The sequence below is a fragment of the Pristis pectinata genome, chromosome 1, assembly GCF_009764475.1.
Source record: "Pristis pectinata isolate sPriPec2 chromosome 1, sPriPec2.1.pri, whole genome shotgun sequence".
NCBI lineage: Eukaryota > Metazoa > Chordata > Chondrichthyes > Rhinopristiformes > Pristidae > Pristis > Pristis pectinata.
The window spans coordinates 92,404,005-92,420,492 of NC_067405.1; the positions used below are offsets into that span (position 1 = coordinate 92,404,005).

Sequence of the window (16,488 nt, forward strand, 5' to 3'; positions counted from 1 at the left end):
CGGATGCCAATTTCAGCGACCCCCGGAAGGTGGCCGCCCAGGCGGATGTCCTTTGGCGGGTGAAAAAGGAGAGTGGGGCATCCGTCGAGCGTGTTGCCATGCCACGTACCCAGCGGCCCAGCAGGCCAGACCCGGCAATCGAATGCACCCCACCTGCCACCAGGTCTGAGACACCGACCGACCAATGGTGTTTCTACCACCAGCAGTGGGGCACTGACGCCCACAGATGCCGGCCACCATGCAGGTTTCCGGGAAATGCCAGAGCCAGCCACCGCTGATGGTTACGATGGCTGGCCACCCAGGTAGTCTCTTGCATGTGTGGGACAGGTGTTCCGGACGTCGGTTCCTAGCAGACACCGGAGCCGGTCAGCGTCATGCCTCCCAACAGCCGCGAGACTCGCAACTGCACACCAGGACCCGCCCTCAGAGCCACCAACAGCAGCGCCATTTGGACCTTTGGCACCCGTTTGGTACACCTCCAGTTCGGCACCTGCAACTTTACTTGGAGGTTCATCCTGGTCGCCGTCACGCAACCACTCCTCAGGGCAGACTTCCTTCGCGCCAACAGTTTGCTGGTTGACCTGCGGGGTAAGTGTTTGGTACATGCCAGGACCTTCCAAACGTTCTCGTTGGGTGAGGCCAAGCTACCGGCCCCACACCTCAACTCTGCCACCACGTCAACCAACGAGTTTGCCAGGGTCCTGGCAGAGTTCCCGTCCATACTAACGCCCCAGTTCTCCACCACCCTGCCCAAGCACGGCGTCCAGCATCACATCCCCACCCAGGGCCCTCCCCTCCACGCCCGTGCCCGGCGGCTACCCCCAGACAAGCTTCGCCTCGTGAAAGAGGAATTCAAAAAAATGGAGGAGCTGGGGATCATCCGCAGATCGGACAGCCCATGGGCCTCTCCGCTACACATGGTTCCCAAGGCAGCTGGAGGCTGGCGACCCTGTGGCGATTACCGACGCCTCAACGACATTACTACCCCGCACCAGTACCCTGTGCCGCACATTCAGGACTTTGCTGCCAACCTTCATGGGCGGTCCATTTTTTCCAAGGTCGACCTCGACTGCGGGTATCACCAGATCCCAGTGCATCCGGACAACATTCTGAAGACGGCGCTGATCACACCTTTCGGCCTCTTTGAATTCGTCTGGATGCCCTTTGGTCTCAAGAACGCTACTCAGTCCTTCCAACAACTGATGGACGCAGTCCGATGCGACCTTGACTTCGCCTTCATATACCTCGACGACATCTTGATCACCAGCAACAGCCGCCAAGAACATTTCACGCACCTCCGCCAACTCTTTTCTCACCTGAGGGCTTTCAGCCTGACCGTCAACCCAGCCAAATGCCAATTCGGGCTGGAGACAATCGATTTCCTGGGCCATCGGATCGACAAACACGGCGCCATGCCCGACTGCGAAGGTCGATGCCATCCGCTATTTTGCCAGACCCACCTCCATCAAGGGCCTGCAGGAATTCCTCGGTATGGTAAACTTTTATCACCGGTTCATACCATCCGTGGCCCGCATCATGCGCCTGTTGTTTGCTCTCCTGTCAGGCGGAAGCAAGGACATTGTTTGGTCGAAAGAGGCTCACACCGTGTTCGTCGAAACCAAGCAGGCCTTGGCGGACGCGGTCATGTTGATGCATCCTCGCACGGACGTCCCGACTGCCCTCACGGTCGACGCCTCCAGCACAGCGGTCGGAGGTGTTCTAGAACAGCTTATAGAAGGGCGTTGGCAACCACTGGTGTTCTTCAGCAGGCACCTTCGACCACCAGAGCTCAAATATAGCGCCTTCGACCACAAGCTGTTGGCATTGTACCTGGCTATCAGACACTTCCGATACTTCTTGGAGGACAGGCCATTTACAGCTTTCAACAAGGTCTCAGATCCCTGGTCAGCACGGCAGCAGCGGCACTTGTCGTACATCTCAGAGTTCACCACTGACGTCCGCCACCTGTCTGGGAAAGAGAACGTGGTCGCAGATGCAATGTCACAGCCCACCATCCAAGTTTTGTCCCAGGGGGTGGATTTCGGCGTCTTGGCGGAGGCACAGCGAACGGACATGGAGATGCCCAGCTATCGCACTGCAGTCTCGGGCCTGCAACTGCAAGACCTACTGGTAAGCCCCAGTGAGCGCACCCTGCTCTGAGATATCTCCACAGGTAGATCCCGCCCCATCGTCCCAGTTGCCTGGCGCCAACGGGTGCTTGATGCCATCCATGGCCTTGCACACCCATTCATCCAGACTACTGTCCAGATGGTGTCAGACAAGTTCATCTGGCATGGCCTGCGTAAACAGGTTTCCAAATGGGCCCGGTCCTGCACTCACTGCCAGACCTCGAAAGTACAGCAGCACGTCAAGGCCCGCCTGCAGGATTTTCAACCTACCCGCCGGAGGTTCGACCATATCCATGTCGACCTGGTCGGCCCCCTCCCAGTCTTCCCGAGGAGTGCGGTACCTCCTCACAATTGTCGACCGTTTTACCCGCTGGCCTGAAACCATTCCCCTCGCAGACACCTCCACCCAGTCCTGCGCACGGGCCCTTTCATCAACTTGGGTGGCCCGTTTCGGTGTCCCAGCACATATCACCTCAGACAGGGGAGCTCAATTCACCTCCGGCCTGTGGTCTGCCGTCACCGACTTGTGGGGTTCCCGGATCCACCTCACCACCGCCTATCACCCACAATCCAATGGGCTGGTGGAGAGGTTCCATTGCCACCTCAAGTCAGCACTTATGGCCCGCCTTAAGGGGCCCAACTGGGTAGACGAACTCCCCTGGGTCCTGCTGGGGATATGCACTGCGCCAAAAGAGGACCTGCGTGCCTCATCCGTGGAGATGGTCTACGGAATACCCTTAGTCGTCCCGGACGAGTTCCTACCAGGCCCTCGGAGGCCAGAGGAAGAACCTGCCGTGGCGCTCGACCGGCTGCGTGAGCGGCTTGGAAACCTGGCCCCGATTCCCACCTCGCGACACGAACAGGCCCCGACCCGTATGCCGACTTCCCTCCAAGATTGTAAGTTTGTCTGCGTCAGGAGGGGCGCGCACCGATCACCGCTGCAATGGCCGTATGAAGGGCCTTTCCGGGTCATCAGGAACAATGGATCTACGTTTGTGCTGGACATTGGGGGGCGCGAGGATGTGGTTATGATTGACTAGCTGAAGCCGGCTCATTTAGTCTTGGACCAACCCGTGGTGGTCCAGCGAGTGCGGTGCAGGAGCAGGCCACCCAAGTCATAGTTGATTTAATTCTGGTTTTCGCGACGGTATTGCCAGTTCTGGGGGGGGTTACATAGCAACTCACTGCACCGGCATCAAACCGGCTCCCGACATCGCGAACGTTGTCGGAGGCCCCAATCCAAGATGGCGCGGGGCCCTCCTTCTTCCCCATCATCGGGCTAAGAAAGCCCGCGCGCGGGAAGGTCAGGCGACCCGCGCGTGACATCAGCGCGGGAACTGTAGCGCGGGAAGTTTTGGGATATTAAAGGCGCACCGCGCCCCTGTCGTTCATTCGACTTCTGATTTCGAACCAGCGACTCTGTGTCTTCATTTTGTAGTGTGTGGCTAGCCACTACAGAGTCCACAAAATAACCTGGAAATGGAGGTCATCGCTATAATATGCTATATTGTTGTAACCAAAAAAAAGTCAGAATTATGAAATTGAACTTCAAGGCATAAGCATTTGAAAACTAATACAGATCTTGCTGTTCAAATTAACTGCACCACCACCTCACCACGTACCCTCAGCTACCCTTGTTATTTTCCATTGAAGTGAAGGATGAAATGCTATTTAAGTTCTCAGCTCACAGCCCCTGTTCATTTGGCACAAATTGCAATCCTCCGAGATTACAGGTGCTGCTCAATTCCAGCATATTCCGGTTTTGATTAAGATTTCCCACATGGAGGGTGGGGAGAGGGGGAGAAGAAAGTGGATGGGAAATTTTGGGATAGTGTAGGCCCCCTTGAGAAATCTCCCAATATCCTTTCCACCTCGGTAAGTGTGTAAAATTATATATTTTTTTTAATAATCATAAGGAGTTAAGATACACAACTACATAGGGAGGGAGGGAAACCTTTTTACAGTAATTGATTGGGATTTGCAAACTTTAGGCAACTGTTGTGTGCTTTAGAGTCAAGTGATCAGATGTTTCAGAACATATTTGATAACAGTCTTGGCATTTCCAGCTCCAGGTGATTGTAAACCGGGTCACCCTGCAATACTCCAAAGCACCGATGATGACTGATGGAATGGATTGGCTCATTAGTACGAGCTGGGATCCTTTCCTTCAGTACCAGATAATGCTGCAAGGCAACACCTGAATTGGGAAGGTGGTTTGACTGGGTTGGGGAGTGCAAAATATTGCAATGCTTCCAAGTTGGTAAATTGTGCAGTTTCAACTGATAAACATCAGTAATACCTTAACACCTCAAGGCTCTGGAACTCAGTAAATTGGGCGCTCATTACATCATAGGCAGACAAAATGGACACGAAGTTTCTCAGTCGCCCACTCTAAAGTCTTTTCAACTTGTTAAATCACTTCTGTCTGAGTTCTCTGCCCTCGTTAAATGCAATTTTCAGTTCCACCTTTCGGTATACCTATAATGAGCTCAATCATCAATGATGTGACAGGGCAACACAATGGTGCAGCTAGTAGGGTCACTGTCTCACAGCATCAGAGACCTGGATTCAATTTTGACCTCGGGTGCTGTCTGTGGGGTTTGCATATTCTCCCATTGAGTGTATGGGTTTCCTCTGGGTGCTCTGGTTTCCTCCACTTTCCAGAGTTGTACAGATAAGGAGGTTAATTGGCTACCGTAAATTGCCCCTAATGTGTAGGTGAATGGTAAAATCTGGGGTGGGGGGGGGGGTGGGAGTTGATAGGAATGTAGGGGAGGATTAATATTGGAAAAGTGTAAATGAGTGGTTGATGATTAGTGCTGAAGGGCTTTTTCCTTTGCTGTATGTGTCCATGACTTTATGACTCTTAGAAAAGCATACCATCAATGCTGCTCATGTAGGAATTCTTAGATCATTTACAGATACAGGAGAAAATGGTATCCAATTTAGTAATTTAGGTGTTTATAAACAGAATAGAATGCCAGAATCCTCTTAAAACAAAAGATTTATTAGCACCTAAAAATATTATTGATTTATTTCATATTTCCTGGATATACAGATCTTTAAAACTCTTTTTTTATCTTTTAAGCTGCCACGCTTTGAACAAAAAATCCACAGATACTTCCTGACCAGATGAGAATTTCAAAATTTTGTTTTATTCCAGATTTCCAATCCCATGTGCACAAAGAATTATTTCCTGATATCACTCTTCAGTGGCTCAGTTCTAATTTTAAGGTTAACTCCCTTTGTTCTAAATTCCCCAACCAGTGAAAATAGTGCCCCTTTGTCTATTCTCTCTAATCATCTTTAAAATCTCTTATCTCAACCTCTGATTTCCTACACTTCAGGGAATACAAGCCTAGCCTAAGCAACTTCTTCTCATTTTAACTCATTCAGTCCTGTCACTGCTTCACTAAATCTGGGCTTCAGTGTCTCCTTCCTGTTGTGTACTCGCCATGTTCTCACCTGAATCTAGTGTAACATCAAATCTCCATTCTTCTTGGGTAAAAGGAAACAGTACATTTTCAATTACTTTTAGAACTCTTTCCTTGGCTTTAGTAATTTCTCTACTTGGACTCAAAATTTTACTAGTTAGAATATGCAGTTTTCTTTTTCTCATTCCAAAGAGCTATTTCTCATTCACTTTTCTATCTGACGCTGATATCCTCTATTTCCCTTAGTAACAAAAATCAGTCTTGGAAATACTCAATGACTGAGCATCCACAGCTTGCACTTCAGAGAATTCCAAAGATTTATAACCTTCTGCTTAGGAATCTTTCAAGTCCTAAATGACAAGCCCTTACTCTATACAATTCTACAATTTTCTAATCATTTTTAAAAATAAACAAGTTTTTCTTTCTGCACAAACAGGTGATGGAAGTTTCTAACAAAATACATACGAGGATGAAAAATTTCAACCTAGACAGCCTTCAAAAATCAGTGCACACACTTACAAACATGCAAAATCAGAAACCAAGCTGCGTGGCTGACAGACAGTTGATGAAAACAATTATGTGAATGAATGTTGACCAATCGATTGATCACATAATTGCTTAAGGGGATGTTCCTTTCTCCATGTAAATAGCACAAACATTATACAGAAATTATTTTACAGTGTAAGGTAGTTTATAATTAACATATATAATTCCACAGTGAAGGCATGCACCTGCGTAATTTTAAAGCACATGTAGCTGCCAGCACACTCTTTTTGCAATGATTTGATAATGCAAGGTACAGTATAGGTAAATATTATTAGCACGTTTTGAAAATGTTTGGGCAACAGCAATGCATGTACAAATGCCTTAAAGTCTTATGAACTTGTTAATATCATTCTTCATGTGAATGGCAGCACTGATGCCTTGCAACGTTCATGTCTGTCCTATTGCTCATTGCAGTATTTCACCATATATAAATAGGAAACTTTAATGGAAGAGACAGCAGGAAATAAGCAGTCTCTCCCCTTACAACTTTTTTTAAAAATTCCATTCCGATATATTATTTCTGAAGTGTTCATTCTTACTAGAACCCAAAATTCTAAATTAAAATCAAAATTTAAAATAAAGTTTTGGATCTCAGTATTGATTTGTCACTCTTAGGGGTGCTTATGTAATCTGAGTCTAAATTAGGCTGGCAATGCAGGTAAATGAGTCATAACCAAACAAATGATGACAATATGTTGTTTGCCTTCAAAGATCTTTCACATTACTTGAGCTTTTTGCACACTGTGTTTAGAAGTATATCTGCAGAATGGATTAAACACTTGCATGTCTTGAAGCTTATTGCTAAAGCTAAGAGCTTTGCCTGATTACCAAGAATAGTTCTAATAACTAGTATCCTTTCAAGGATGAACTGATTGAGTAGTCTTTTTCTTTAGGGTATTCCACAGCTATATAGCTCAATTCACAAATCACTGAATTTCCATGTGGACATCAGAACACATGGTTGTAAACATCATTTCTACAGCAGATGTTTCTCCTGCTTCAGCTACCAGCATTCCATTTCCAAGTTGGCCCACTGGGTATCAAAGTACTGAGTGCCACTTTAACCAGACCACCATTAGTTCCTGCAGTTCTCTGCGACAGAGCCACATAGTCTCAGGACTGAGCTTAAGTACATCCTTGAACTATTCCCCCGCCATCTATCAATGTTCATCATGCTTCAGCTCATAGATAGCATGTACTGTGGTAATCCATCTGAATAATAATAAATGTTTTTAGTGCTATCTAATTCTTGAGCACTATGCAATTGGTAATGTGGCCTTATTTTTGATATGCATAATGCATCTGACTGCACAACTAATGCAGGTCAAGACCTGGATCAGATGCCAAATTAAGTTCACTCTAAAAACAAACATTGAAGATGTTGGAAATCTGAAATATTACACAGTAGGTTAACAAGCATCAACAGAGAGAGCAAGTGTGTTCAGGTTTCAGATTGTTATGGGCAGTACAGTAGGTAGTACACCTAGTTCCCCTGGTCCACCAATGCACTCTAGGGTCCTCACATTCATGGTGTATGCCTTACTCTTATTTGACCTCCCAAAATGACCTCACACTTTTCAGAGTTAAATTCCGTCTGCTTTTGCTTTCCCAGCTTACCAGCTAATCAATATCATTCTGTAGCATAAGATTATTCCTCTCACTGTCAACACCAGCTCCAACTTTCATGTCATCTGCAAACTTTCTAATCATTCACATCTAAATCATGAATGTATGTAATGAACAGCAAGGAACTCAGCACCTATCTCTGTGGTACAGCACTGGTCACAAGCTTCCAATCACAAAATATGGAATACTCTGCCTGAAGGGATAGCGGAGGCAGAGACTCACACAAAATTTAAGCAGCATTTGAATTGCCAAGATATAGTAGGTTACAGTTCAAGTGCAGGTAAATGGAATTAACATAGATGGGTACATGATGGTCAGAATAGACATGATGAACCAAAGGGCCTGTTTCTTTGCTGTATGATTTGATGGCAAGTGCATCTCAAGCATTTTTTGTTTTTATGTGAGTTATCTGTGCAAGCTATTTGCGTTGGGTATGGTGGTTCTGCAGTGGGTAGGTTACCGGACTCATAATCCAGAGTCTGGAATGACAATCCAGACACCATCATTGAATCCCACCATAACACCATAACCACAAAACTACCAGATTAGTGGACCAGATGGAATATTTTTCAGCAATGTCCTTACCCCATCCAGCTTATCTGCGACATTAAGCCCACCAAATATAGTTGCCTCTTAATCTGAAATGGCCTACCAAGCTACTAAATTCAACGGCAATTAGGGACGGCTTTGCCAGTATGTCCAGATCCCAAAAAAATTAGTAAATATAACCCTGGTTTTGTTCATTGGTTGCTGAAGAACCAATTAAATCAATCTGATAAAACCAAATATTTCTTCATCAATGAATGGAGTATTTGAAAGCACATTTCCTGAGGTGCAGGATATCAAGTGCTATTCAACTAGAATGTTGGAGGGGGTGGTTGGGATAGGTGGAGAGATGTTGATCAATAGACTGGTTGTTGTCAATGTGGAGTTGGGGAGATAACCAGGAATTGCAGCTAAATAATAAATTACAAGGACCCTAACTGGAATTGGTTTCCCAGCACTGAACTGCACAGGGTGGCCTCTTTCAAATCGCACTGCTGTGAATCCAGCAGGATTATTAAAACATTGTTGTTTTGAAAGTGCCCAGTGACAGATGCTTCAGAACTACAGGGGTGTATTTCTCAAGCAAAACTCTGAAATGTTCACATATGCAAGTTGTGACTGGAAGCTTGTTTGAATTTTCAGAGTGGCAAGATTCAACCAGTAAACAATCATAATTGCATTCAAAACCTGGGGGGGGGGGGGGGGGGGGGGGGGGGGGGACATTGACTTCTGCACAAACAACACTGAAAATGCATCAGTATGCATCCAAACTTATAGGTTATTATTCTCTTTCATTCTCCCCTCTTGGGATTTGAAGGTTACCAGAGAAGTCAGCATTAAATTACCCTTAACCCCAAACTGCTGGTGACCCTGGCCTGTTGCACTCCTCCTTGTGAAAGTTCTCCCACTGTGCTCAATGAAGAAAGGATGATTAATTCACACTTGAAGGGGGACTTACAAATATGGTGCTGCTCATGAACTTACACTTGCCCCTGTAAAAGCAGAAAATGCTGGAAACAGTCAGCAGGTCTGACTGGGTTCTGACAAAGGGCCTTCAATCTGAAATATTAACTCGGTTCTGTTTCCACAGATGCTGCCTGACCTGCTGAATGTCTCCAGCACTTCGTTTTTATTTCAGATTTCGAGCAGCTACAACTTTTTAGATTTTCATTTACCCTTGCCCTAGTGTCCTATTTACACTTTAGTGTATGTCAAATGCCTTCATGCCATTCACAATTTACACAACAAAGCCCATGCTCAGATTACTTATACTGCAATCAACATGACAAATAAAATCACATGCGTGACCCAAAGACTAGCAACCATGTGCACTTTAAAAGCTTTTTGTTTGAACGTATCTCTTGAACACTCAACTACCTGACATTCCACCAGATATTAAAGGCTGCAGGATACTTCCTTTCAAAAAGAGAGTAAAAAATAATATACACAAGTTTTTGGATTTAACAGTTAAGTAAAATCATAAGGTTTTGCCTACCGTTGCCATCCGTGCATTGTGATAAAGCTAGAAATCATTAACAAGAAAGAGTTGCACAACATAAGGAATAATGGGTGGCAGGTTTTGTCAAAACTCAACAAAATATACAGCATTTTTTCCCTCATCAATAGGACAACTGCAAACATAAAAAGATTGTCTGAGCTATCTATTATGTGGATGTTACAGTACATTCTTCTATTGTCACTAACAAAAACAATACAGGTGCAGGGACCTCACATGACAGGGGTCCCATCATCAGCTTCAGTTTTAGGGTTGGGTTTCAGCACAAATGGTGACAACACAACAAGAAATCCAAAGGGGAAGGAACATAGAAGAAACAAGTATCTTTGTCCTTTCTTGTGCACATGACATGTTTAAAACAATTCAAAAACTTATGCCACAAGGAAGTTATTTGCATGCACCTGCAATAAGTACCTGGATGCCAGCACAGAGTTTGGTGAGGTATAATGATTCAGCCAATCATGGCAATATGACCTTGGAGATTTTTTTTTGTAACAAGCTAAAACTGCATTAGCAATCAGTTATCTCTGCTACACCAAAGCAGACTTAGCTGACTGTTTATCACATAGGTTTCTAAATGTTCTTTACAATACTCTATTACAAAGAGATTTGCTATTCCTCTTCTCACACCCCCCCATTCCAATTATTAACACTGAATAAAAAAAAATGTTTTTATAATAGCAACTCTAACATTAACTTGCACTCTGAGTGCAGCTTCACAACAGTCTTCCTTTTGCAAGGGATATTATAAGGCACCAGGGCCAACAGCAAGAGCCATAAATTATTTCAAGCTCTGATGTGAAAGAGAAGCATGACACTAAAAAGGAGAAAGATAAATTATAACAGGGGACAAAAAGTTCTTCACTGGAAAACAGATCAATTTTTAGAATTCAACAAAACCTCTGGTCAGTTCTTGAAAATGTTTAATTTTGGGATCATATGGGATTAAGAATATGTAGGTGAAGAGGGGTAATTGCAGTCTTTCTTATATGGATGAGCCTAGTTTTTCTAAAACATGTATCATATATCCTCTAAGAAATGGACCTGATTCCCCTTTCAGCATCCCTGTTCCTCATTATCATGGAGCCTAAATCAGGTTTCAGACAAAAAAAAACCTTACCTTGCTAACATTCTGTTGAAGCTATTTATTATCAACCTTTCAGGACATAATATATTATATAATACATGTGCACAGTATGTGGAGCGGTTTTCAAGCATGCATAATGTAATTATTTCTGCATGGGTTACCAAGTTGTTGAGTTGGATCAGAGGAGTAATTCATACATATCTTTGGTAACGGTTGTTCCTTCTTGTACATGAGGTGCAAATGTTTTGTATTTAGTTTCAGTACACAAATGTCATGCACAGGTACCCCCATCTGAACCACTCTCTCTGCCCCTTTGATAGAAAATTCTTTTACCGAAACAGCTTTGGAGGGGCAAGATATTACCCAGCCCACTGTGCTGACATAAGTGTGGGCGGAGAGATTCCAAGGAGTGCTTGATTTGTGGTCCATGCATAAATATTTAATCTGGTGACACAGAATGGATTACAGAACACTTTAGAGAGTTAGTGAAAAACTTAGCATCTTACTTTCTCGAATCCACAAATCCAACAGAGTTAATGGTAGTCCCTTCTGGCTTTTTCCAGCCTATTAGATATTTGCTTGTAGCTCCTTGGCGAGGATAAAACGTTCTGGGTCCAGATGTGGAAGATGAATGGTGTGATGCCTGGGGTGAAGGAGTTGGCTGGGTCTCATCATGGGGTGAACTCCTACTGTGTGTAAAGACCACTGGACTTATGGAATGCCTTGAACTCAGAGTACTAGAGAGGAAAAAAAAGAAGGTCCCCGTTATAAAGATTATGCATCTTGAGAATGAAGAACTTGCATCTCATAGGTTGGCCATTACATTGTTTTTAGTCAAAATATCAATTTTAGACTGCAACTTTTCCCTTGTTAAAATTAATTATTGATGTTATTCCATTACTCACAATGAACTGAATTGTCTAAGAACAGATCGCTTACTTTGCTAACTTGCAATGGAAGAATTTACATGGTGTGCAAGCATAGGTGAAAACTGTTGACAGCAGGCAGGCAGCGGTCTTCACCTTTTATACAGAGGAAGGATTTGTCATCCTCAGCTGCCCAGTAACACTTTCTGAGTGAGTTTGGTCAAATGTTGGATGTCATGAAGAAGGATTTTGTTTGTCCATCAAAGACCTCAGATGGATGTGTAAGAATATAATAGACATTTTTTCACACCAGGATGGACATGACAATGGTTGTGACACTAATAATTCTAGCCCAGGGAAAAAAAGCATTGATTCGTCAGAAGCAGGTTTTGAAGAGAAAAGGGAGAGGAATTTAAAGAGAGAGTTCCAAAGTTTGAGACTATGTGCAGAAAGGCATGTGAAGAGAGAGGGAGATTTATGAGGAATAGAGCCTTGACGATATAAACATGTTAAGTAAGGGATTGGGACTGGGACCAATCTACACCAGTAAAGACAAGGCTTGACAGGTAAATGACATTTAGCACAAGGTATGTGAATAACCTTTCTTTGTGAACTGTTCTGGACAGAACTAACCTGTAGGTTATTAATCTAGTTTTACTTTATTTAAACAGCATGGTAACAGGCCCTTCCAGCCCAACGAGCCCGCGCCGCCCAACTACACCCATGTTAACCTACTGATCCGTACGTCTTTGGAATGTGGGAAGAAACTGGAGCACCTGGAGGAAACCCACACAGTCACGGGGAGAACATACAAACTCCTTACAGACAGTGGCAGGAATTGCTATGCTACCATAAGGTATTAAGTGGCAAAATGAATTTCAGACAAATGTGCCAAATTACACCCTCTTAACACATATCAATCATATTGTCATGCTGAAAGCAATATGCTTTCATATAAATTATATGCACATTAAGATGCCTGTCTCAAATGCATTCATTAAAAAATCCAACAATACCTGATAGTTACAGTCAAGGAGTATGTGCGAGTTATTCTGAAATATTATAATTAACATTAAGGGATTATAGTCTTAAAAGTAAAGCCACCTGATCACCTGGGCAGGATACCAATTACACTGAAGAATCATCAGTTAATGAGCAATCATTTTTTTTATCATTTACAAGCTTTCAAGTGTTTACTGTTGCTAAATTCACAAGATGGCTTTGATTGTTTATCAGGGGAATGAAACTGCTGGCCTGTAGAATTCCTGCAGGAGTTTGCAGATAAAATGATGTAGCACAGAATGATGCTACTCTATAAGGCTACTTAGCTAATTCAGGAGTTCCTCTCCCCCATTAAGGCACCTGTATTCAAGGCCCATAGCATTTCTTCTGTGCATACACAACAGAATGCTGTGATAAAGGTGTGTTGCGTGCCTATTTACATCACTGTTGAGCGGCCAATGTATAAATACATCATTTGCAGAGATGGTGTGGCTTTCTCTAAACTATTGCATAAGAACCTTCTGCTATCCAGAGGATTTCTATCCCACTATTTGTTCATGTGATGAATGGTAATTCTCATGCATTTCATTGATGGGAAGCAAAGGGAGTGATGGAAATGACAACAAAAGGGAAGCCAACACTGGTGCAACTCCCAGCCTGGAAGCAGATTTACCCTACTCACTTCCAGCTACATATTGCCACAGCACTGCAGAAGTGTTCATCCTGGGTTATTCTCTCACAGATCTATTCACAAAGAACTTAGACACATGTTCACACTTTGGAAAGGGCCAGACCAGACACAGTGCCTTCTGCCCAGGTTATTTTTGTTAAGTGTTTCTTATAGCTGAGGGGAGAGCAGAATGCCAGTCCTAACCTTGGCTTGAGGAGTTATCACCAAGACTTTCTAGTGGTGGATTGGAAGCTGGGACAAACTCAGAGGAAACACATCATTACAAATGAAATGAAATGAATTACCTGGACTGAGAGGAGGTATCACTGAGGCTGTATGCTCTGCCTTCTTGAGCTGATGCACTTGAAGTACTGTGGACCAACCCTCCGTAACATCTGCTTTGACTTTCTGTGCTTGGCGCTGGCGAGAGTGCTCCCCTCCTCTCATAACTGTGGGAGCCCCGATCTCCTAGTCGGCTGCAATGCATGCCACTGTCATTTGAACCAGGCCAGGGGGAAGCTGCTTTCTCTTTTGTTGGTGCAGACCTCAAAGAATTTGTTGGAGCAGCTGGGGTCCCTGCAGACAACATGCTGCCATGACATGGCCCATAAGAGGTTGTATCAATGCCGCTGTCTGCAGACGTGCCCTGAATGTAGTTATAACCGTTTAGTTCAGATTCCATCCGGTCCCCTGTGTCATACCATTTCTCATCACTGTGAGCACTTGAAGCATTGCTAGAAAGTGTGTTGCTGCTTGAATGACTTGAATATTGAGCATCAGACTAGAGAGTGTAGAAGGAAACAGCATCATTGGTCAAGACTCTAAACTATTTAATAGCTACAGTTTCATTAACAGAATGCACAATTCAAAACATATCTTAAAGATGACATGTGACAGAATTCTTAAAAACAAGATTTCAGTTCTTGTTTCAGATTTCAAATCTCTCATCTCAATGTTGCAAAAAACAGACTCTAAATCATAATTGCCTCCGTTGTTTTTAAACACAATACCATGATGTTGCTATCCAATGACAGTGGCTTTACTAACAGTACCTCAAATGTCAGGAGCACTTAACTGCAAATCCTAAGATGTGATGCAATGCTCCTTTATCACAGTGCAGGCAGACATCCAATAAAACAAATACAAATTCTCCCTTCTGAAGCACCTGGTGGCATGTTTGTGACTGAAGGATGGGAAAGTTGGTTGATAGCTAAGGAAACCATAAACTTTATAAGGACACTTTGTAAAGATAGGCTGTCACAGGAAACCTTCAGCAGAGAACAAGCTTAAATTGGTGAGTGGCTACTGATGATAGATACGTCAGTGACCTAAATGGTGTGTTGATACATTCAGTAAAAATCTCATCAGCACAAAAAAAACACAAGTATCTCCAAGAATTGGATTGGAGTGATATCCAAAGCCTCAGTGTAAGATAAGATAAGATATCTTTATTAGTCACATGTACATCAAAACACACAGTGAAATGAATCTTTTGCGTAGTGTTCTGGGGGCAGCCCGCAAGTGTTGCCACGCTTCCGGTGCCAACATAGCATGCCCACAACTTCCTAACCTGTACGTCTTTGGAATGTGGGAGGTGTACTTGAGATGGGCAAGGGGAGATGGGGGTAGGGTGACTGATCCACATAAACCATTGTGTCTCAGCAATGTAGTGTCCATACAAGGTAAAGATAAATTATGGAATAATTTGTTGAGCATTGAACTCATGATTGTCTTCTTTAGCCACTGCCTTGTGGCCAACTCTGGACTGTGACAACAATACAAGTATAGTCAAAGTCATTACTATAAACAAATGTCCTTTAAGCAATATTCTTCACAGAAATAGCTTAATGGCTGGTTCATCGCTGCTCCGTCGCCATGTGAAAAGATCAATTTTTCATTAAATAGTACTAGGCAATGGAGGATGACTGAGTACATGCCTTCACTTGGTTTCTCAAACACTTTGGTTCAACACTTTGTGGTCCTTAGATGTGCAAAAAGTTGCAGCTAGCCAGCTTTCTTCATACCATGCAGTTTATTGGGATGGAATTGAAAAAGGGAAGGCGAGACTACATCTGAAAGCAATAAAGTATTTAATTTTAATGCATTTAACCCAGTGAAGAGCCCTCCTTACCCAAATCACTTCACTTTTTTTTCCCATTACTGACCCTGAAGGTTATGCTTTATGGGTCTGAACATTCCTGTTTTTCTCTTCCTTGGACCTTCTGTGTATTGAATTTCTGTGAACTTTGTAAGAAATTATCATTTCTAAAATAAGTCTTTTAGCACTTTGTGGATTTCAATCAACCAGTTCTGTGCCCTGACCCACATTTTCAAATCCTTTTGAGTTTACCATTTTCCTACTGCCTGTGCATGGTCTATGATAAAAGCTCTTGAGAAACTTGCACTTTGGAATTCTTTCCCTCGACTTTGCTTCCTCCCTCCTTCCTTTCTTTCTTCCAAAGGAAGCTCATCCCCATGACTGCAATTCAACTGAGGGTTTTGTCTCCAGGAGTAACTCAAAAAATATGTAATTAGTGCAAAGGACTGGGAGTAAAAACGCATCTGTTTTTTGCAAACTGAGATTTATACGTTATACAGAACCCAAGGTTCAATTTCAGGAGTTCCAAAGAAGCTGTTTAACAAGCTGAATATAAAGCTGTTTCAGGTACACATGGTAAACCAGGTAAACACTGTTACCTCGAAAACCACAGTAAAGCTTTCAGTAATTTCCTATCTGTTAAGAGTTGCAAGCATCTATAAACATGGCAGGCACTCACACTTTGTTCTGCAGATCAAGTTCATTAACAAGGATGAGGATGGAGGCGTGGGGGGTGGGGAGGGGGAGATCACTCCTATCATGCTGGAACAGATGTAAAGCTGGCACATTTTAACTTGTTAAAAGTTTTAACTTGTTTACCTGTCCATGTTTGACTGGAGAAACATGGTCCACAACTTCCTGCCTCACCAGCCTCCCACTGGGGCTATCTCTAAGTGCAGATGTCACCTTCGATACTGATGGGATATGCCAGGTTGGCTCTGAAATACATTTCAACACTTTTTATAAAA

The 16,488-nt window shown here is 43.7% G+C and overlaps 1 protein-coding gene across 9 annotated transcripts in view; it reads right to left on the minus strand.

The window, feature by feature from the left end:
* The window catches only part of sipa1l1 (signal-induced proliferation-associated 1 like 1), a 275,095-nt gene that overhangs the window by 25,820 nt on the left and 232,787 nt on the right, over nt 1–16,488 (minus strand). For 8 of the 9 annotated variants that reach the window (XM_052040153.1, XM_052040071.1, XM_052039819.1 and 5 more), the window contains 4 exons: nt 16,340–16,458; nt 13,728–14,203; nt 11,391–11,621; nt 9,777–9,803 (listed from right to left, as the gene is read on the minus strand). In XM_052040153.1, the coding sequence (XP_051896113.1) occupies nt 9,777–9,803; nt 11,391–11,621; nt 13,728–14,203; nt 16,340–16,458 (853 nt within the window). The remainder of the gene's footprint in view (nt 1–9,776; nt 9,804–11,390; nt 11,622–13,727; nt 14,204–16,339; nt 16,459–16,488) is intronic. The other variant, XM_052040229.1, reaches the window with a different exon arrangement.